This window comes from Diadema antillarum, unplaced genomic scaffold (assembly GCF_040938485.1).
Source record: "Diadema antillarum isolate AM-2024a unplaced genomic scaffold, OU_Dant_1.0 seq00000338_RagTag, whole genome shotgun sequence".
Lineage (NCBI taxonomy): Eukaryota > Metazoa > Echinodermata > Echinoidea > Diadematoida > Diadematidae > Diadema > Diadema antillarum.
The window spans coordinates 1,990,210-2,013,611 of NW_027271351.1; the positions used below are offsets into that span (position 1 = coordinate 1,990,210).

Below are 23,402 nucleotides of genomic sequence, written 5' to 3' on the forward strand. Positions count from 1 at the left end.
CCACATGTAGTAATGTGTATACAGCAACCTTTTCATTGTTACATTTGGGGATGTTTGGGGATGTTAAAATGTCTGAAGGTAAGCAATTTGGAAGGAAATTTGATGTAATGTATGTTAATCGTGTTGGAAGTAATATGTAATTCATGTGTGTTTGTGTAGGAGTTCTCAAGGAGTTGGGAATCCCCCTCTCCTCCCGTAATTATTAAAAAATAAATAAATCATGGCGAGATTGCGTCCGTATAATAGAGAGATCCGGATAAAGGGAGGCCGGATAAGAGAGGTTTGACTGTATTTTATAGTCTGCTGGGCAATGTGTTTGTTTCAACATGATTTTCTTTTATGAACTGTATACTGTAAAATGAGGAATGTTCGCGCGTATTTTAATTTCGCAATAGCCAAGTTTCACGAAGATTGAAATGTGCGCAAAAGTTCTTGTTTACACTATATGCATTGAATGTTAAAGGCAACTCATGAAAATTTCATGCTGCGAAAAAGGCCATTTGCTCCAATTCGTGAAAATTTTATGCTGCAAAAATATCGTATTTTACAGTATCTCTCTTTCCAAGGAATATTCTAATCATCCAAGAAATGATGTAATCATTGAGTCATTTTCCACATAAGCATTGAAATTTACAGGTACAGGGATGACATTTGACTAATCACTATAGGTAGCCAATTTTTCCCACCCCCCCCCCCCCCCAAAAAAAAAAAAAACCCACCCTTTTATGAAAAATAATTCCAAATGCCAGTGTCCTGTGAGATTCAAGAATCTCTCTCAACTACATGCTTCATGTACACTGTATTAAAGTTAACACAATCCTTTTTTCCCCTGGCTGCATGGGTCCCAAACATTTATGAAGAGCAATTACATCTACCCTGCTTTTGTTGTTGTTGTTCTTTTAATGAAGCCTTAATGCCGACAGCAATGTGGACAACGTGCCTAATCTATCTCACTTAAGCGTATTATCTCAGACTAAATTTATTTTCGCAATGTTTCCTGCCTACAGCGATAGCGGATCCGTACCCACAGTGGAATTCCGACGCCTTTGTGATCATGATTGACTCTAAAGGCGGTATCTGGGAGGGTAAATATTGACTATAGACACTGAAGAATTCATTCATGAGTAGGCGCTGGCTTGTGACAACACTCATCAATAACAATGACTACATCTGTAGGTATATCCAAAGCTTCCTTCATTCATGGTTAAACACAGCCTTCTTTTCTCCCCCCCCCCCCCCCCCCGACCCCCCCCCCCCCTTCCTTTCTTCTTTTACAGTTGATGGAGCATTCCAGACATCCATCCATTATCAAGCATAATAAAAGATTGATGTGAACAATATCAAGAGGGAAAGATCAGATCATATGACACAGTCTCTCATTGTGAATCTGCCTATATGTCTACATGTAATATAGGACAACTTGTGCCTGCATATTTTATTTCCTCAATCTGTGATATTTCAGGCATTGGAAATTGGAAAGAGGATGGCTGAAAAAGCAAAATAATGTTTGATTTTATAAAGTCCCTGAAGAATTGCTGGGGACAGGATGTTTGTAGAGATATAAAGATAGATGGAAGGATAGCCAGATAGATAGATAGATAGAGAGATAGATAGTGTAGATAGCTACAGGCTGTAGTTAGTATAGATGGATGGGTATACTGACAGACAGATAGCAAAAAAGGCAATCGGCTCCGATTCATGAAAATTTCATGCCACAAATATTTCTGGTTTTATAGTGGGCCTAATTAGAGCTTGAGAGAGAGAAAACTGCTGATTTCATTTTGTGACAAGAATAGCCAGTTGCCTGCATCCACTATTTCTGATGGGGAAAAAATAAATAAGAGGTCAAGCCAATCTGCTCCACAGTTCCATATTTACAACGTACAAATAGTATGCAGCAAATCAATTGGTATTAAGCCCCATCTCTTCTGCCCTCACTCATTTTTATTGTGTTTGACCCATAGAAATGCCCATCTTGAGAAAAAAGGCAATATGCAAATGTTTGCTATTGTCGATTACACGATTCTTGAAGTGAATAAACACTGCAAACAAACACAAAATATGTGGGCCTTCATTTGAAGGACTTTTTTTTTAAAACTGCAATTCATAATGCAAGAACCTTAAAGGTAGGGGATACCTTTTACAGAACTCCCAAAATGCAGTAAAACATTAAATATGAACCTCAGGGGACTTGTTTAGGCCACTGCTTAGAAATTTGGAAGTCAGCAGTTAACTACAATTTGAATAATGCACAAAACTCAACTACTCAGTAGTTCTGTGTGTCAGCCACACTTAAGCCTTTTTGTTGCAGTCCTCTGTATTTTTTTATCTATAAACACAAATCTAAAAGTATAAGAGCTGATGTAATAACATATAGAGTGTGTGGCAAGAATGTATATAGAAATGTTTGTAAGTTTTGATGAACTTTATTCACAAAATATACATGATGGACACACATGCAGTGCATGGGTCTGCAAAGGTAGCCTAGTAATGTACTGGAATTTACGGTGAGCCCCGAAAAGAATTCAATTCAAAATCTAACGGTCAATAAAAATGTACTAAATGATACCTTCCACTTTCAATACTTTATGGGAGTTTCTAAAATGATACTCTCTTCAACATACCACTGTGTTTATACAACTCTTCATTTAAGGCATGCAAATGGGATTCCCTACCTTTAAAGCTACCCAAGTGCACTACCGGCTTGTGGTCAGCGGGAGCGGACAGACTACAGCCCCAGGTCAGTCGTCTGTCAGGTCACTACTTATGGTCAAGATTTGAATACCACCAGGCAGCTAGTACAATTACCAGGGCAGCATACAATAGTCTATTTTTACATCTTGGGCAGTGCTGATTGCGAGTTTCCGTTCGTCCCCTCAGAAAGACACTTTCACACAGCACTGTGCCTTTGATTGCGAACCGTTCAGATTCAGTTGTGGGGTATTGTACACCCATATTGTACTTAACAATATCAACCCATTGAGGACAAGTCTTGATGAGTATACTCGAGCAGGTGTATAATGCGAAATGTGTGCTTTAGCAAAATCAGTCCGTTCTCAACGGGTTAAATATCATCTACCAGTACTGCGTAAGGAAGAGGTTATTAAATTGTTACTTGTGCAATCTCCAGTAAATTCTTCATTATGTAAAATGGCTAAATTCTAATCTTATGAAAATCACCAGATGGAATCACACACCTTAATCAATATGTGGGAATTTCAAAATTAATTATTTATTATTACTAAATATTGATGTCATGTACTTGTTCACCACAAGTCATTAGTCTGCGTGCAGTGCTTCTGAAACTACACAAAAACACAATTTTAAAGTTTTCATTTTTTAGCAGTCTTTCTTTTCTGCACATCTGCTCAAAAGTAATAATGATTTAATTTCTTACTTTGAATTAAAATCATCAACAACAAAAATGAAAGCCATAACAAATGTTTCTGTCCTTATAACTACATGGGAAAGCAGTAAGATTATGAGATTATAATAAATAATCTAATGCCTCAAGCATTTTGCATTGTTTTTATGATCGTGAACAACTTGGTAACTTTTGATTTCCATAACTTTTGTGTTCTTGATATTTTGATTCTAATGAAACTTTTATTTGTTGCTTGAAGGTTTTGTGTTGTTTGAAGGTTTGCATGGTGAAGTAAATGAAGGAGAAATGTTTGCGGTGACACCATGTGTGTATAGTCCTTAACCGGATCGTTGCTTGGCAGAAGAAGAGCCTAGAAAGAGGAGAATTGAAGAGGGAAGCGACATATGGGGGTTGTAAGGAGGGCAAAAAGTGAAGAGTGGGAGACAGTCATGGGCTGGAAGTTGAAGTTGCACTAGTGGAGATGGTAGAGAAGGGAACAGAGAGAGTGGTAGGGAAGAATAGAGTGAGAATCAAGTAAGATGTTAAGATGTTAAGACATCGTTAGGAGGAGAAAGATGAAATAGAAGGGAAGAGAAAGAAACTTTTACTGTTTTTTATTTTGATTTTACCCTACTGTTGATTGCTAACTTGAACACAGAGTGACACTTTGTTTTACAGAGACATACAATCTGATTCAAGTACATAGCTGGCACAGACTCAAGACAGCCACTGCTTGTATGCATGCCTTGTTCCACAGATAGACAACTCACTATTATACAAAATCCAGATAAATGCCGATGACTCAATACTTCCAGCGATTACACAGACAGAGTATTGAGTTTCTTTGCAGTTGAATTCGGAAGTGACTGTACTGTCAATTTCTGTGTCATAGCAGTGAAACAACAAGACGTTCCCAACTCTATTTTGGGGGTTAGGAGTGACAGAAATGACCTTTCGGAAAGAATACCATTATCTCTCTCTCTTTCTTTCTTTTTTTTTTTTGTTGTTGTCTCAATGCGAATGTGAGCTACATGCAAGGGCATGATTCTAATGTCAGGGTGGTCCACAACTTGAAATTTTAGCATGTTGCAAGCTCAGAATCTGAGAATATTGCAGAAATTGAATATGCGCGGAGCACACACGATGAGTACGTAGTACGCAATATTTTGCTGCTTATCTCTCTTTGTGCTGCTTACATTCAATGTTCTCTCTCATGTCACACAAAGGGCCAATATCTAAAGTACCTGGTTATTTGATGTTTCTTATGTTATGCACATGTTTTGCACATTTTTTAATACTTTTACTTTGAGCTTGTTGCAAATTCTTAAGGATGTTGCATAGCATGTTGCTGGCTTTTTAGGATGTTGCACAAGAATTTTAGCATGTTGCAGCGACATGCTAAAACCCCTCGTGGACCACCCTGTAATGTATTAATGCAACTCGACAAGAGTCACTACACATCATGCAGCTTTTATAAACCAAAGTGCACTCTCTTAATTTCTAGGACTTAAATTTTAAGTCTTTCTTACGACTTAAAATATTTTAAGTCTTTAAGACTTATTTTAGGTGGCTTCGATTAAAAGTTGAGTGTCGAAGCTGTTCGCAATCTAAATCTAACAAGGACTTAAACTTTCAGCCAATCAGATGACTTGTAAATGACGTCATGCGCTATCTTGAACCGCCTAAAACCGGAATTGGCGCTGGCCGTCACTCTGCTTCATGCGATGCTAGATAGCGTAGTCATACACATACATTCAGTGCACAATATGTACATTGTACATGTACTATAGTACATGTACTTGTACCTACCATCGACCATTTGCAAACAAACGCTATTGACTCGAACAGTTGAGTTGGTCTTGAAGGCAGAAGTCATGCAGGCCGGAGTTTTTTGAGGGCATGATCTGACGTAAGCTTGACCAAGTTGCTTAAAGGTGAGCATATTACTGTATGAATGCTTAAGAATGTGTTTGATAACTCTGGGACTCAGTAACCAAAGATAAAAGATGTTAAGATGTGCACTAACCGCCCTACATTTTTGGCGAGTTTGAGCCTTGCCGCTGTATACAGCGCTGTCCATCCCTGAAGCGCCAGTGCTAACGTTAGCTGTTCATGGCTAATGTGTCTATCCAAACATTGTAACAAGTTACATGTAGGCTAACGTTATACTAGTATTGTGGGGGCTCTATTTCGGTGAAACTGCAAGTACAAGTGTAATAATACAGGGACTCTTATAAAGTGCCCATTCTACCTAATGATTTACGATGTTGGTGTCTTGACTGAAAGGTAAAGCTATGGGCATAACAGGCTACTGTAGCGTAGGCCTAACTGTCGTCTAACACTGAGTAACAGTAACAAGTTAGTGTCAGTTCACCCCCGGGTCCTACACTCTTTTAAGGTTTGATTTATCAATTTCTACGTAGAAAGGCACAGTTCTAGGCCTTATCATGCCCCACTATGCTGTGATAAAATGTAGGGCATATGCTGTTAGATGGGTTTTATTTTTAATGTTGTGTTTAGGCAGGGAGGTGCTCCCTGGTTTAGGCCACCAATAGTACGTAGACCCTATGGGCGCTACAATAAAACTGCGACCAGCCCAAACACGAAGCCCCCTGTGTGATGAGCGCCCCAGGGTTTAGGGCGCCAATGTTGCAATGCCAGTGCAGTGGCGTCAAGCTCTGAACTGTAAAAACTTCTATCGCAGGGGCCATATTGGCTGACATCACCAATTTCCATTGACTCCCATATTAAAATAGGGGGTCTACAATTAATAAACAGTTTCTGTTCCATTGCATGACTAGGTCTACTGAGTCTGATGTCACAGTAAACAATTACCTTTGGCGTGTGCACTCGACACTCTTACTATCAAGCGTGCATCATGTCACTCATTTTACTGGAATAATCAACTTCAACGCTACTTGCACTCGGCTGCGTACATGTGTATGTAATGTGAATGTGTTACTGATTTGCATTCCATGAAAATACTTCCTACTATTATTACTACCACTCAGTAGTAGGCCTGGACACCTAGGCCTTATGGTTGCCATTTCTGCACTGAATTCAAGACTCTTTCTTGAACTAGTACGTCTGTTAGTGTTATTGTTGAAGGCGTTGTATGAAACAAATAATGTATGGGATTAACTCGTGCAGTGGAACAAGATTTCGCACCTGGATAAAGGTATTCTACTCCAGTTTTTCTCTTTGTAGCATAATCAATGTGGTGATCTGTGTTTGAGTAGAAGGATCTAGACTTAAAAATTCTACAGATCTATACTTCTGGCTGAGATGTATGCATTAAGCGTCACATACCTCGGGTACACCAGTGAGAGAATGTAGTGAAGTTTTACAATATATGAGGCCTTTTTTCATTTTTTACTTTTAATATTTTTTAAGATAAAGGGAATGCAAATTACCTGTTATTTGTATAATTTGTACTCCAAGGAGTACTCTGTCAGGACTATCCCTTCTTGGTGTTTAGATATGCAAGACATCCCTGGTATTTCTAAAAATTGATTTTAACGATAACATCTGAAACAAAAATCAGAGATATCGGTCTCATTTTTTCTTCCAGCATGAAATACAACCCTCGAGACCAATAAGAAATAATTAATTACATAAAAATCTAGAAATGTGGCTATGGCGACCGTTTATACCCCCGAAGCATATTTGTTTTCTTCCTTTTTTTTTTTGTCAAGCGTTTCTGTTTTTCATTTTCCACTTCCTTATCACTGATATTTCACAGTTTTTGTGTTTATTTTCAGATCAATGCGGACTTTGCCCAGTTGTACCGAGAAAAGTGCAGGAGATGGTGAATAGATGGGGGCCATTTTACGTCAATAGAATCTTGCACTTGCCAAGCGAAACCACCCTTAGTTGCAAGACATCGTAAGAAGATGTGAAGACATGGATGGAGACAGTAAGTCCTTCCGCCAATCCTCATAGATCTTGTGGCATTGATTATAATTACTGGAACAATTTCTGTCCAAAGTGTAAGAGTAAAACTTACTCATTTGTTTATGCTTCATTGCTATTACACCTTTCAGGAAAGTGAATGTGTACGAGTTTGCTCTTCATAGACTGATATTGATAATAAGTCGAAAACTGAATGTTAGGGATTGTCAGAGCTGATACAATACGTCATATCTAATATGTTAAAGAGAATGGGTGAAATACTTAAAGTTGACAAAAAAATTGTATTGTGTTCCATTTTATAGGAATTTTGTGGAATGTCACTACTTGCAGCGATGCTTCACAGACCCAACATCCCCATGTAGAAGAAAGGGAGAGGACCTCTCATGCTCCCGAGGGATGCCCAGCAGTACCTGGTGCAGAATGACTATGTGCCTGTAAGTACAGTATATGCTTAATGTTTATAGACTTGAAATCAGTTTATGATCAAATCATTGAGCTTCCAATTTTGAGAATTATCAATATGCATGTTTCATTGGGCTTTTAAATACCAGCTCATGTTAAGAGAAGAATATTTGAGCTTCGTATCTTACAAAGCGAGACTCGTGTAGAATCTGCATGTACTCAGTAACAGGTGGAATTTAAAAATCTGAATTTCTCATGCAGTCGTGAGAAATGCAAAGTTTTCTTCTCTGATATATCAGTGTTTTTGAAGCGATTCTTCTCAAACAAACTTTAAAACATTCAGCAATGAGTATTGTGTAGGGGTATCTACCATGTTTTGACAGTTTTCTTTTAAATTCATTAAATTACGGATTAAAAATGCATGCTGACTTCCATTGATTTGTAATAATATGTACATCAAATATCTTATGAGTCTGGAACATGTAAATATCAAGTAGGCCCCACCCCGATGATGGCAAAAAGTAATCTGATTTCTGGGAATTTTTTTCAAGGCTTTGAGGTTTACCAGATGAGACAAAATGTTTTAAAATAATATGTTCCGAAATATATCAGAAACATTTACTTGTACATCACAAACTAAAAGTTATGTGATGAATATGTTATTAGTACATTGTATTTAAGATCAATATGTAAAATTATATTTTAATATTTTTTCCCTCCAGAGTGCCCTCTCACTGAGAACTTAACTTCTCTCTATGTGATGCAAAGTTTATTTGATAATAATTGTAGCCTTTGTCATTTGCTCAAACGATTCAAGTGAAATTTAGTTTGAAATATCAGTAGTGCTATACATGTTTAATCTCTTTTCAGGTAGGAACCAATGTTCATGGCATTGCTGATGCAGAGACTCCAACCCAAGCCCCAAGCATCTTCTGATCTGGAGATTCTCCCACCTGAAAGCCCTAGCAAACGGGAAACGCCAAGTTGATCCGCGCGAAACGTATACATCACGAGCGAGAAGCGCGAAGTTCAGTGATGCTAAAGATGCCACCTTCAGCCAGCCCTGCTTAGTCAGATAAGGGAGTGACTAGACGTACATCCAGTATTTTCTCATCCTGGACAAGACCATACTAAGTCCAGGCTGGAGATGACCGGAAGCAAGAATTTGACAGACTCTTTAAAGCCCACTGTGTCTTCATCGTCAAATATGCTTGGGTGCTTGAAGCATTCTTTGATTTTGTGGCGGCATATTCATGTACTGCTACAATCCCAAGTGAGGGCTTCGTTCTGGGCATTAGCCACGAACTTCAAGAACACGTCAGTGTGTGATGCTAGTAAGATTTTCTGACATTGTGCCACAAACCCATGCACACAAGAAGCATATCTGACTTGCCCTGATGTGCAGCAAAGTTTTCTTAATTTTCGGTGAATTCTTAAATCAAAGGAACACAGGTAAAATGCTGCAATGTTTCCTTTGAAGATACTATCATGCATGATGTTTGACTCATGGATATTGAGTTATGTTATGTGTGCCTCACTTTTCCATTTATATTGAGCTACAAATCCATGCACACAAGAAGCATGTCTGTCATGCCCTGGTTGTAGTAAAGTTTCCTTGTAATTTTTTTTGTGTGCATTTTTAAATGAAAATAACACAATAAGGAAAGTTAATGCCGCAATGTTTCCTTTAGAGGTGCTATCATGTATGTGTGTGCCTCACTTTTGCATTTGCATTGCTACGTGAACATTTAAACAATATTTCAAGTTTTTATACATGTCCAGTTTCAATTTATTTATTGTTCATCTTTGGCTTGTTTTCTGTATATTATGTCTGGTTGATGATGAAAAAAAAAAGTAATGCCAGATCAGTCCGCATTGATTTAAATTGAAAGAAGAAAGTTTAAGTTCCCCTGAACACTTTTGAAATTATTAAACGATTACCTAATTTTCATCACTCCCACAGTGTTGTTGAGCCATTGTCCATCACATTTATTGAGCGCTGATTTGTTGCTATTTTCATTATGACGTTGTGGCTAAACACTTTAATATGAAACTCTCTATTTATAAAGAAATAAACTTTGGTTTTCCAGCCAAAGTATGTGCTTGAACCCACGAGGAAGGATAGATTCAGCGCAGATGGGCACCTTAAACAAATTTAGAGCATTTGACTTGAAATTTGGCACACATGACCACTATGGTATATAGATATGGAAACAATGTGGTGAGCAATGCGTTGCCATGGTAACAGCTTTTTTTAACCAAAAAACACAAAAATATTGTGGATTCAGCTAACTTCCTTTAGTCTTCGAGCATTTAGCTAGAAATTTGGCACAAAAGACCACTGTGGTATGTAGATGTGTAAACGTATTCTTTCGTAAGTGTCGATCAATGTGTTGCCATGGTAACGGCATATTTTGAATGAAAATCATACAAAAATATTGTGGATTCAGTTAACTCCCTCTTTGAGTAATTGGCTTGACATTTGGCACATGCAACAACTTTAGCATATAGATGTGCAAACTTAATCTTTCATCAATGGTGAACAATGCGTTGCCATGGTAACAGCATCTTTTCACTAAAATGCATACAAAGATATTGTGGATTCATGTAACAACCTCAGTCTTTGAGCATTTAGCTTGAAATTTGGCACACCTGACCACTATGGTACGTACATGTGCAAACTTAACCTTTCGTCATTGTTGATCATTGTGTTGCCATGGTAACAACATAGTTTGAATGAAAATCATACAAAAATATTTTGGATTCAAGTAACTCCCTCAGTCTTTGAGCATTTGGCTTGAAATTTGGCACATGCAACCATTGTAGTTCAGAAATATGCAAACTTCATATTTCATCATTGTTAAACAATGTGTTGCCATGGTAATGGTGCATTTTCAATGAAAATCATACAAACATTTTGATTCTCCTGTCTCTGTTTAGAGCATTTTGGCTTCAAATTTGGCACATGTTACCTCTACATTACCTAGATGTGCAAAAAATCTTTTGTCAGTGTGGAAAATGTGTTGCCATGGTAACAGTATATTTTGCATGAAAATGATACACTAATGTGAATTCAACTAAACCCCTCACCCTTTTAGCATTTAGCTTGAAATTTGGCACATATGACGGCTATGATATAGGGCCTATAGTTGTGCAAACTTCATTTTTTTCTTAATGTCCAACATTGTGTTGCCATGGTTACACAATTTTTAGTAAAAACCATAGAAATCGTCAGTTTATTTATCTTGCTCACTCAGTTTTTGAGCACTTGATTTGAGAGGTGGAACAGTGCATTGCCATGGTAATTTTTTTCTTTATTAAAAAGTAAGAAAAAATAATCCTGGTTGAGCTAATTCCCTCAATTGTGGGTGGGGGTATATTAATCACAATGAGTGATAATTCTAGTTAAAAATTCAGATTGCATCACTTCAACATAGTGCTTTGTTACGAGATATGACATCAAAGTAATTAAGAAACTAGTGGTCCATCTCACTTGAACAGTCTCTTGAGATGGTTCCCTGTCATCAGTTGAGATGGATTCTTAAATATCAATAGATTAAGCAGGAATTTGTATATTCTTTTGTCAAACATTTTGTCTACCAAAATGCAGTATGGAAATGTACTTATGTAAATCCATTTCAGACAATCGATATTCAAGGAATTTTAGAAGTAAGTTTAGAATGTTAATTGTTATTTGAGCTTCTTAATGTTTTAAGGTGAATTTACTTCAGAGTTTACATAGATCTTGCTCCCTACTGTTGTATGTAATACAGTTTGATTCAATTGTAAATTTTCCCTACGGAATAGTGGAAAAATTAGGGAAGTCTGGTAAGAAATAAGGAAATGTAACATGTTTTCAGAAAACATTTCTTGACTAGTCCGTATGAATATGCAAATACATGCAGGTGAAAAGTGTAAAAATATTTTGAAGGAATGACATCATCAATTCCCTCATTTGGACGTTCATAAAGACTGGACAAGATCTGTTTTCTGGAAATGTGTGAAATTGAAAAGAAGCATATCTTCCTTATTTCGTAGCTGATTTTCATAGTCTTACACCATTCTGTGAAGGGAAATTTCTTCTCTTTTCTAATTTGATTACACTAATTTTGGCCTTTACTTCCCTCTTGATTAAATTTATACTATGCATCATTCAAAAAAATCAAATAATTCTTTAAATTGCATGCATGGGACGTACAAAGCGTGTAAATCTAAACGTCAACTTAATGGAGGCTGTATTGTTTATTACACAGCATCATTTCTAAAATTTAAGTTATTAGAATTCATATATAATCTTATATTTGTTCATAGTTTCCATCTTACGACTTAACGATGCTCACCAGGGAAAGAAATACATAAAATGAAAGTGAATCGAGTCGTATGGAGTCATCTTGCAAGATTTTTAAAAAAAAGTGAAAAAAGTAATCTATTTGGCAATGAAGGTTCCAGTCGTCTAGTAACTTGTTTACAGAACACAGTGAAAGAAGCATCAGTAACATGAATGTGAAGATGTGACCATCTGAGACTATTGCAAAATATGCTCTGTTTTCATCATGTCGTATTTCATTTTTTCTGGAGCCTACATGTGTATGACAATCATCTGTATATTTTGTAACTTATCGATGTTTGTGAAAAATGCATCAGTTTGATTTTGTTAAAATAAATAGACCTTTACATGTGAAGAAAGTGCATCAATTGGCTGTCATTTTCAGTAGTCTGAGTTTAAATCCATGATGGATTTATTTGAAATAAATCCAAGGAAGGCTTAAAATAAGTCTTTCGTCATTTAAATCCAAGCTGGATTTATTCTAAAAACAAGTCTAAGAAAGATTTAAATGTAATCTAATAAGACTTAAAAAATAAATCCTATAGACTTGAAATTTAAGTCGAACATAGACTTAAATTTTTAAATCCTAGCTAAGACTTACTTTTAAGTCCTAAGGTTTTGTCTGTATTTACAGTCCGCTAGGACTTAAAGAAATAAATCCTTAGGACTTAAAAATAAATCCTAGAAATTAAGAGAGCACCCATGACATCAAAAAGTCCAGCACAGGAAGCTAATTTGCATACAGGCAGTCACTGTGGAATATTATGTAAGGTTCATTTCTGTTTTGTTTTATCTGATCAAAGTGAATAAACCGGCCCCCACCCCTTCTGACATGACTAGAGTACATATTGCACCATCAGAACTATATTTACAGTATATGACACAGGTGGGATACCATGTATATATAAGTATCTACAGGTGTGTGAGAGAGTCAATGTTTTCTTTTTGGTTTTTTTACCCATTGAGGAAGAGCTGATTTTCCAATAACACAGGCTTCCAACAGACACCTGCCCAAGTATATTCACATTTTGTAAAACACAATAGGTGATACACTGACAGCACATCACCTAGAAATAATTTGCAAGTACAATAGGTGATACACTATCATAGCATATAAATTACCTAAGATAATTTGTAAATACAATTTAGGTGATATGCTGTCACCTAAATTGCATTTAGAAATTATTTTTAGGTAGCATATCACCTAAAAATAATTTGTAATTCATACAATAGGTGATGCACTGATATGAGTGATAGCCATCACCTAATAAAGAAACACAAGACTTGATCTCGTTACTGGAGATAAAGAAACAAAAAGAAAGATGTTTGCAAACATTAAAAACCATTTGTAAATACAATAGGTGATACGCTGATAGCGCATCGCCTAAAAATAATTTGTAAATTTATACAACAGGTGATCACCTAAAAATAATTTGTAAATACAATAGGTGATCATCTAAAAATAATTTGTAAATATAATAGGTGATATGCTGATAGCTATCCAAGAAAAACAAGATTAGAACTCTTCACTGGGAAAGACTGGGGATACCTACAATCCTGCATGATAGACAATGAATTTAACAAGATATAGAATGAAGCATTCTTTACTTTTGAGTCACTGACCCTAATCTATATACAGGAGTTAAATTAGAAAAAGCACTTCAAGAAAGCAGACATCCGCCGAGAAGCTCATTTCAACCCATACAGGTGTGCTGATAATCCCCTAAGTTCCCAATGACAGTGAAAAAAAAAGAAGCTGAAAAGTGTTCGTAAACTCATCAGTTTCCTGCTGGGCAGCTCCTTGAGCACATCAAGCTTTTTTAATACAGTACACATACCAATGCAAACCTCAAATATGCACAGCATTGACCCTACTCGCCAAAATATTTTAAAAATCCTTTTATAAAAATTCATAAAAATTCCTGGATCACTACCAAAATTTACTCATTGTTCCCTGTGCCAATACTAACTTTCCTGCCAGTTTCATCTAAATCCGTTAACAACTTTTTGAGTGTAATATTTTGCACACAGACACACCAATGCTGACAAAAGTTAATACATAACCTCCTTCCTTGGAGGTACATGTAGGTAATGGCATGTCAATTTGTCTGCCATGACGACCCATCAGAGGACATATACAACTCGTCACCTTTCAAAATAATTTTCCTGTAATTTTCATGCAAATTCTTAAGCAACTTTTTGAGTTATTTTGCACACAGACACCCCAATGCCAACCAAAGTTAATACATGTAACTTCCTTCCTTGGTGGTAGGTAATACAAATCAATTTGCTTGCCATGATGACCCATCAGAGGACATTTACAACTCATCACCTTTCAGAATGTAACAAAAAAAAAGGGGGGGGGGTCATCATACATCCCAATGAGCTATAATGATTTCAGGATTTTTTCTTCTTTTTTTTTGGCCATATTTGCACTGTTCATCAGCATTGACATATATGACATGTTATCTGCATCTATTGCCAGTGATCAAGCATGCTACCAGTAAAAATTAATATGTGGCTCTCAACCAATGAGACTGCAGGATTCTCCCCATCCATTCTATAAGATAGACTGACTGATAACTATTATGCAATACTACAACCAGTTAAACCTGAGGCTTATGGTCACCAAATTTGATACAGAAATGACATTTGGATATGAAGCTATGTCTGCTAATGTGATTTTCCAAAATGGTCCCTCCAAGACATCACGGTTGAGTGATTGCAATGAAAAGTTTCAGTAAACAGAGTTAATGACATGTGACATGATCACGGAAAATTGCTTGGAATTAACTATCGAAATATTGTGATATAGCTGTAAAAAAAAAGTGCCCAGAGATAAAGAAAAAAAGAAAGATTCTATGTAAAACACAATAGGTGATACGCTGATAGCGCATCACCTAAAATAATTTGTGAATACAATAATCGATAAGCTGATAGCATATAAATCACCTAAAAATAATTTGTAAATACAATTTAGGTGATACCCACCTAAAAGGTATTTGCAAATTATTTTTAGTTAGTGTACCTATCACCTAAAAATAATTTGCAAATATAATACAATACGTGATACGCTGATAGCTATCACCTAATGAGGAAAAACAAGATTTGATCTCGTCATACGTGAAAAAATGATTTGTAAATACAATAGGTGATACGCTGATAGCATATCAACTAAAAATAATTTGTAAATACAATAGGTAATACGCTGATAGCATATCAACTAAAAATAATTTGTAAATACAATAGGTGGTACACTGATTATAGCTGTCACCTAATAAAGAAAAGCAAGACTTGATCTCGTCAAGGGGACAAGACAAGTGATACACAGAATCGGGGGCAATAGACAATGCATACCAAGATGAAGAATGAAGTGTTTTTTACTTTTGACTCTAATCTATACAGCCGAGATGGCGTCTGATCAGAAAGTCATTTTTTTTTTTTATTCTTCAGATCTGATCCCAAAAATGTTAGCTAGAACATATCGAAAGCTGCCAAAAGAAAACTGTTCATGGGTACCGTAAGTGGGCTACTGCTCAGTGAATGAAGTTCTGTCAATTGAAAAAAACAAAAACAAAAATGGACCGCCACAGAGATAATGCATAAAATGGTCAAATTTTGCATGGCTACATTAATCAATAGTTTGTCTTTGGCGCTGATGATGTCATCATAATCATTCATATTGAGGAAATGCAAATTTCAATCTGATAGAGAATCTGATAAGCCACATCATGCTGAAATCTGAGTGAGAAGTAGTCTAGGATATATATCAAAAGTGAAATACGCACAAATGAATGCAAATATTTGATGATATCGTTTCAATTTTCTCTCTTATGTCTTTCATTTCATACCTGTAGGGATTTAATAACTTTCGATCAATTTGCCAGCATCAATGACCCATCAGATGACAGACAACTCATCACCTTTCAGAATATGTGATAAAAAATGGGGGTAACCTTTCATTTAACATTCATATGAGCAGTTTTGGTGTGTGTGTTTTTTTTTTGTTTTTTTTTTGGGGGGGGGCGTATTTGTACTATTGACCCACATGCAAAATTTCAACTTTGACAGCCTCGTATGAAGTCATTTCAAGTGAAATTTGGTAAACATATTCTCAATGACATTATCAAGTGATTCCATGTAAAAACAGGCACAAAATAACACACATGCCAACCAGTGCCCTTGTGAAACTATGAACAGGCCTTTTTTTTTTCATGTTCATGGAAAATTGCATGTGAAATGGTGATAGCATGCTCTGAGATATAGCGACCACAAAAAACTCAGCAGAAATAAAGAAGAAAGAAAGATTTTGACAAACACAATAGGTGATACACTGAAAGCACCTCGACGCACCCTGAAAGCGTATCACCTAAAAATGTTAGATTTTGGCAAACACATTTAGGTGATATGCTATCAATATATGTACACAAGTTTCTGCTAAAATGAGAGATGATATTAACATATAATGTCCAACACTGATTCATAGAGATAAAAAATGATCTTTTTTTTGATAATGAGAAACCTCTAATGAAATATGAAAGAGCATGTAATTCTAAAGAGGAATTCATGATTTATTAGATGAAAATTGGTTTTGAAATGGCTGCAATATCCAAAACAAAGCAATTCAAATAAAAGGTGGGACTCACCTTTTATTAGGATCACTTTGTTTTACTTTGTTTTTTGGATATCTCGGCATTTCAAAGCTGATTTTCATCAAATAAACTTTGAATTCCTCTAAGAATGTATGCTTTTCAACATCATAAAGTGATTTTTAGGTATCTCGCAAGAAGTTGAGATTTGAATCCTTATCTCAACCAATACTATTATACCATCCTTTCAAACAATACATTTTGAAGCCCTACATTTTAGTAGCACTAACATGGTGTCAGTGCATTGTTTACAAGCCATGTTGTAGTTTAATGGAGCAAGGGGAAAATTTCAGCACATAAACTTGGACCCCGTTTACAGTGTGAAGTTCGGCCGCAGCAGAGCCCGCCTTCATTTCAGTGTAAACGCGCAAAAGGCCAAATGCGGGCCAAAGTTGGCCGCGCATTTGGCCACACTCTGGAGGTGGTCTCGGCCGCGGCCGAGTGCGGCCTTTTCTCAGTGTAAACGCAAACTGGGCCAAATGCGCGGCCAATTTCAGTCTGGCCGCCAAACCCTCTGCCCTTACTATTTCGTTATTCAGGATATTAACCCCCTCAACGTTGAAAACTAGTATAGTTTAAGGTGGTTTGGTCCTGCAAAGGATTTTTCCTTTGGCAAAGGACTTTGCCCGAACGGCGACGAACCACGGAATCCAGTTGGCAAAGGGTCTGAAAACCAAGCTATACCAAATTGCATTTGTTTACAAGCAGAGCGCCACTACGACAAAATATTGAAAGGTTTGAATTAAAAGCGTGGCCGAGCCCGGCAGTGTAAACGGACAAAATTGCGGGGCTCGGTCCAGCCCCGCACTGTAAACGGGGTCTAATAGCCACAAGAAACATCTCCTGGTACTTGTCAAAGGATAGGTCTGCAATCTTCACTTGGTGGGACTTCCTGCATCGAGGCACTTGTCACACGAAACCAGCTGGCCTTTTTGGTGTCAATGTCACCTTGTCAAGGATAAACTTGACAGCCTGGCTTTCAAAAAAAAAAAAAAATGTCTGGCCTTGATTTAATAGAAGTTGGACCAGTCTAAGCAGGGAAGTGCTAGAAGGAACCTAGAGCTCTGCTCTAAAGTTCAATCTTTTGTGGTGAAGGAAAGCAGAAAAACACACAATCATACTCTTTTGAGCTAACTGCTCTAAACAAATAAAAGTACTGGAATTCTTTTCAATTTCTTTTTAACTATTTCAAGAGCTCTGAAAGGCACGGCATACCTACAGTGATGGAAACAGGCCAAATCTCATGCACAGCAAACAGCAAGCATGTTTACACCACTCTGACATTTACATACTATGTGACATTTACAGTACATACTCTGCATTTGTAACTCTTGATTTGATCAACCAAGAGAATTTAATCCCAATTCTTAGAAATAATCACAGAGAAACACATGTCATACCAAAGAGACTCTCAACATAACTTGTCACAGAAATTGACAAGTCAAACGAAACATTTGTAAGATATAATTGTATTTAATAATTCTCTCAAGTACTACCATAAGGTAGATTATGCTTGATATCCTGTACCTACTCTTCTATTTCTCATTCTTTGCGGTGGCATAATTGCCATGTAATGGTACAGTCAGAAACCCTATTCACATGCTCAAAAGGCCTGTCTTCATCGGACTAAAGTTTTAAAATAGCATGAAACTTTTGTGGTTAGAAAATTAGCATGATGTCAAATCAACCCACTATACGTAGTGTACCATGAAGATGCAAATTATAAATAGAGCTGTAAAACCACACCATTTGATCGGAAAAATTTCCCCAAATATCGTGGTCTTGTTCATGAAATAGTGCGCCAATTTCTGAATCAGTGCAATAATAAGCCAGTTCGCAATTCCACTTTGTGCATGAGCAGAAAAAAGTTCATTCATACCAACAGGCATATTGGTTTTTAAATTCACTGGGATAAGCATTTGTGATGTAATGATTATTCATTTTCCTCATAAATGCTGCTTGCCAGCACATCCATGTGACAGCAAAAGTGGTATTTAAGCAATATCAATAGAAAGAGATTATTAAAATACATTCAACGCAAAATAATGAAACGGATGCTTTCCCAAGTGTTAATTGATGGATCATTCTGGTCAATCTGGTCTACGCAAGATCATTCTTTGTTTGAACAGGATTGACTACACCATGGACCTAATACACATGGACATTCATCGTATCGTTAATTAATTCATACACCCGTACATCTCAAAAGCGCCGCAAAGACATCTTTAGCATGCTTCACTGCTTTGATCCCATGATCGTCACCGCCAGCAAGCCGGGAGAAGAACAAGACGGAGATTCGAGAAATCTAAAACTATATGCGCAGAAGAAAATAACTCACAAAAATCGAGTGAAGTGAATCTGCAGTTGTGGTGTATGTTAGGAAATCACACCTCAAACAATTTCGCTTGGGAGAAGCAGGCAGTTTTTAAAAGAAAGCTAACATTTTGGCAGAATGAATGATTGTCATTTGTGATCTCAATATTTCACTTTTCTCTGGCAGCTTATTCCAGAGCAAAAAGGGACGGTAATAGAAGAGAACAGATATCTTGCCATTAGGCAAGATCTTATGCGTGTGTGAAAATGTGCGAATCAGCAATTACCCATCTTTTGGCACAAAATTTGTCATGATCTCAGGTTTGCTGCTCCTCATCATCTGTATTTATTCAAAGACATTTCCGTCTGAGAAAGGCACATCAGCGAAACAAGACTGAAATGAGGGAAACGATCCTTTTGTTAGTGACGATACATGATCACACAATCGTTATTGTCCAGACACCTGAATGTACTCACTAAGATGCACATAATCAGGTGTCGGTGACGATCATCAGTTTTGGGCCAATTTCCCAAGCAGGCTATTTTCGAGCTAATGAAGATGCTCATTCATAGCATTGGGCTATTTTTCCTAAACAACAAAATAGCCTGCTAGTTTGAACTTCAGTCTGATGTTCTAGACATGCCTATAATGAGATACAATGGAGGTTGGCATGAAGGAACTCACCCTCGCAGACGGTGAGTGATTTGGACACCCCCCACAGGGCATCGTGGATGGGTTTTAGGAAGGAAAGCTCCACCGACATGATCAACGACAGACCAATGACAGCAGTGCACAAGTTCCACGGAGAGGTCGGCCAAAGACCATTTAGGATCAGATTTCTGGGGGGGGGGGGGGAGGGGGAATGAATCATAAATGTGATGAATCATTTTGCAAGGGTTCCATATGTACATAGGCCTACCTTCTAAGAATATTTGAAATGTAATTAAATACCATTACCAAATACTGATAGTGGTGACACATTTGAACGTAATTTTACATAATCAAAAATTTCATTCAACCAAGTCAGAAATCCTGATTCATGAATAATAGCAGAGTTGGGGTTATTTTTTTTTCTTCTAAGTATACATTTACCTGGTAGGTTTTTATAGCATTAGTATACACATTTTAAATATCTGCTAGGCTCGATTGTCAGTAACAATCTTTTCCATAATGTTGACTCCCTATAATATTTCGATTAGAGGTATACAAAAGGAACTCTTCTGAAATATCTCAAATTTTACATCGACATCATTGTGTCTAGAACTCTAAGCGAATATGTAATCTATCAACGACTGCTTACCAAACTTGCAATTATTGCGGGGTAAATATTTGTTATTGGGATCTATTAATTTGTAGGCTATCTTTCTTGTTCAAGCATTTAGATAAATAATCTATATGGAGTTGGCAGAATGCAAGACATTCATCAGAACAGGGATAGAGATCTGGATCTGTAGGTATTCCAGATTCCACAAACAGCTCAGGACAGGAGTCAGAGATTCATCCGACGGTAGGTGTCTGTATATTTTTGTTTGTTTGTTTGTTTGTATGATTTTTAAAATGCTTCTTAACACTACAAAACAAACGCAAAACGATGTAGAAGTTCTAGAACGTAAATTTACTCGGACGATTTAATACCGCCCCACCCAGCTAAACACCGGTGTAATGATATGGTTATCCATGCCGACCATGGATAGGATTTAATCCGTTCAGAATTAGTATTACAGGGTTTATTGAGGTAACGGGAAAGGTCTAGGGTAATTGTCCATGGGGTAATTATCCTAGAGCCATGAAGGATCAACCACAATTCATTGGACAACACTTCTTACCTTGTACGAAAGAAATTTCTCATGGACGATCTGCGGTATCTCTCCAAACGACTCTCCCACGTATTTTCCCCCGTGCTGGAGAAATACTCGACTTTTGGCTCGCGAACAACAGCGCTTCTCGCTTCAGCCATTCTGTGATCGTGGATTTATGAAGGTTGAATTTGTGTGTGATACTGATAAAGATAACAATCGTAATAGTATCCAAACTCACGATAAATACTCGTTAATATCCTACGGCTAATGACTGTTTTTGATATTTTGAGGTACACACATCGCATCGTCGACGACAGGGTCCGGCAGCTCGCCCGCATCCAGGGTTGTCTCTGAGAGCTACACAGCTAGCTAGCCCGTATATTTGTAAGTGTACGTGAAGGCACGCAAAAGAAAAATACGAAATGTAGTTGATAGGATACGATGGAACACGAGGGGATTGGTTGGCAAGCACCGCGTCTACATCCAAACATGCATGGATGGGCGTGCCCGCCGTTCAGCTGGGCTCTTGCATACTCAACGCGCGTACACGTGCTCAGCGAACCCTATCGTAAACAACCCTCGTATCCACATCGAGAGAAAAAAAAAAGTGATTAATAAAATAACCCTGGGTGCATCTATTCTAATGACTACAAGTTAGTAGGCGTAAGAACTCGGTTTTCCCACATATGTATTCACAGTTTTTGCAATGGCCTACTGAGAAAGTATCGTATTGCATTGCCATCTCGTAGGTTGTCAAAATGAAGGAAGAGACGAGGGGAAAGAGATCGAGGTGCATGTGGGGTCACTTTCCCCGCAGGCCTATACTTTTGTGAATTACGATGAAGGCATATACTGCAGTAACTATGATGACAGGAAGATAGGGAACAACCAATCAGCCGTGAACATAATTAGTTGTTACTGTGGTTACTGTAGTTATTATAATCAGCATACAACCATCTCTCCAAAGACTGAGGGATGGCCGCATATGTGTGGTCCAATTCTGAATATTATCCGCTACGGGCAATTCGCCAAACAAAATAATAGATAGGCCTAAATGAATAATAATAGAATCATTACAAAATGATATAGTGAAACAAGCAAACAAATAAGCTACTCCATCGGAGAAAGTCTAAATTGTTCTCCATCAATCGTTTTCTGTTTTTCATACTTTGCGCAAAAAAGGGCTACCCCGTCTGAAACTTCTTCTCGTTTACCTAAGTTGCGTCTATGCGATGTGATCCATTCTGTTCACCTATAATGAGTATATAGAAATAAAAAACATCGGTAAATTGAATAAAACTTCTCATCCTCCCTCTCCACGTCAATTGTGTTGTTGTTTTTCTGTCCCTCTTCTTTCATAAACAATTATGTATTGACATATTGGTATAAATATATGTCTATATATATATATCTATCTATATATCTATATATATATTTATATACATATAATAATTATTATTATTATCATCATCATCATTATTATTATCATTATTATTATCATTATATTATTATATCATTATATGGATATATACATATATATATATATACATACATATAACAAAAATGAGAGATTAATTGTAATGCATTATTAATGTCCAACAACTTTTGATAGTCGCACCAATTTTCAACATGTCACATGTCCTCTTCATAAGGGATTTATCCCAAACCCTTTTATTTACGTGTATACCGTATTGAAACTGGGAGGGAGGGAGAGGCGGAAACACTGAAGGGCGTATCAAAACAAAAAAGTGGCACTTTGATTTACGTTGAAGAAATGCTACAGAATAAAAAGTAATATAGAGAATAATAATCATGTACATCAACGTATTCATAGTACATGTATAACAGAGAATGATAATGATAATAATGACACTTCTACATGTACTATACTATACTACTACTACTACTGACAATAATAATACTAATAATACAGTTGAATAGAATTATTGCTTTTGTTATTAATAGAATACTAATATGTGTTGTAAGCGCAGATCTAAGTCCAGAGGAAAGACGTTTACCTGACTACCAGCCAGCAGAACAAGATTCGGGGAAATTCGGAACCCACCTTGAAAAATGGTCCGTGTTCCTGTATGATGAGAATAACAGTTACTTTAGACAAATTTACATAAAAGATGTACTTCTGCTAGTATGTTTTGTGATTGGTATAGGTATATACGTATTTGAAATCATAAAATGTATGGTTGCACATGTAAATGTATGTCCAATGATTTTGTTCTGTAATCTTTGGTATGTTGGTATATATTGTATAAGATACGCTTTGATGAAGACAGAGAGAGAGAGAGAGAGAGAGAGAAAAAAATCCCTTAATGTGTATCAAGCAAACGGATCCAGAGCCCTGAGCAGAGCCTTAGAATCGCGCCATCTATTGACGGGCAACCGAAGAGTAAGATAACACTGAGTATACAAAGAGAATTTTCATTGTCGCAAACAGTAACTGTTGTTCTTGTCGCAAAGAAATTTTGAACATGTTCAAAATTCCTTCATGACAAATTGCGACAAGGAGAACTATTTACGACAATAAACACTGTTTGCTAGTTCTGCAACTTTTTACGAACTCTGGACAAAAAACCCTAAAATCACTCAGTAAAATACGTCAGTATACGTAAGCAATCGT

The 23,402-nt window shown here is 36.9% G+C and overlaps 1 protein-coding gene across 1 annotated transcript in view; it reads right to left on the reverse strand.

Annotated features, from left to right (window-relative positions):
- LOC139730806 (carnitine O-palmitoyltransferase 1, liver isoform-like) overlaps positions 1 to 21,096 on the reverse strand; it is a 52,459-nt gene extending 31,363 nt beyond the window's left edge. Inside the window, exons 1-2 of the mRNA XM_071641674.1 lie at positions 20,795 to 21,096; positions 19,653 to 19,807 (exon numbers count right to left, since the gene is read on the reverse strand). Coding sequence (XP_071497775.1) covers positions 19,653 to 19,807; positions 20,795 to 20,925 — 286 coding nt within the window. The 5' untranslated portion in view covers positions 20,926 to 21,096. The remainder of the gene's footprint in view (positions 1 to 19,652; positions 19,808 to 20,794) is intronic.
- Between the last annotated feature and the right edge of the window lie 2,306 nt (positions 21,097 to 23,402).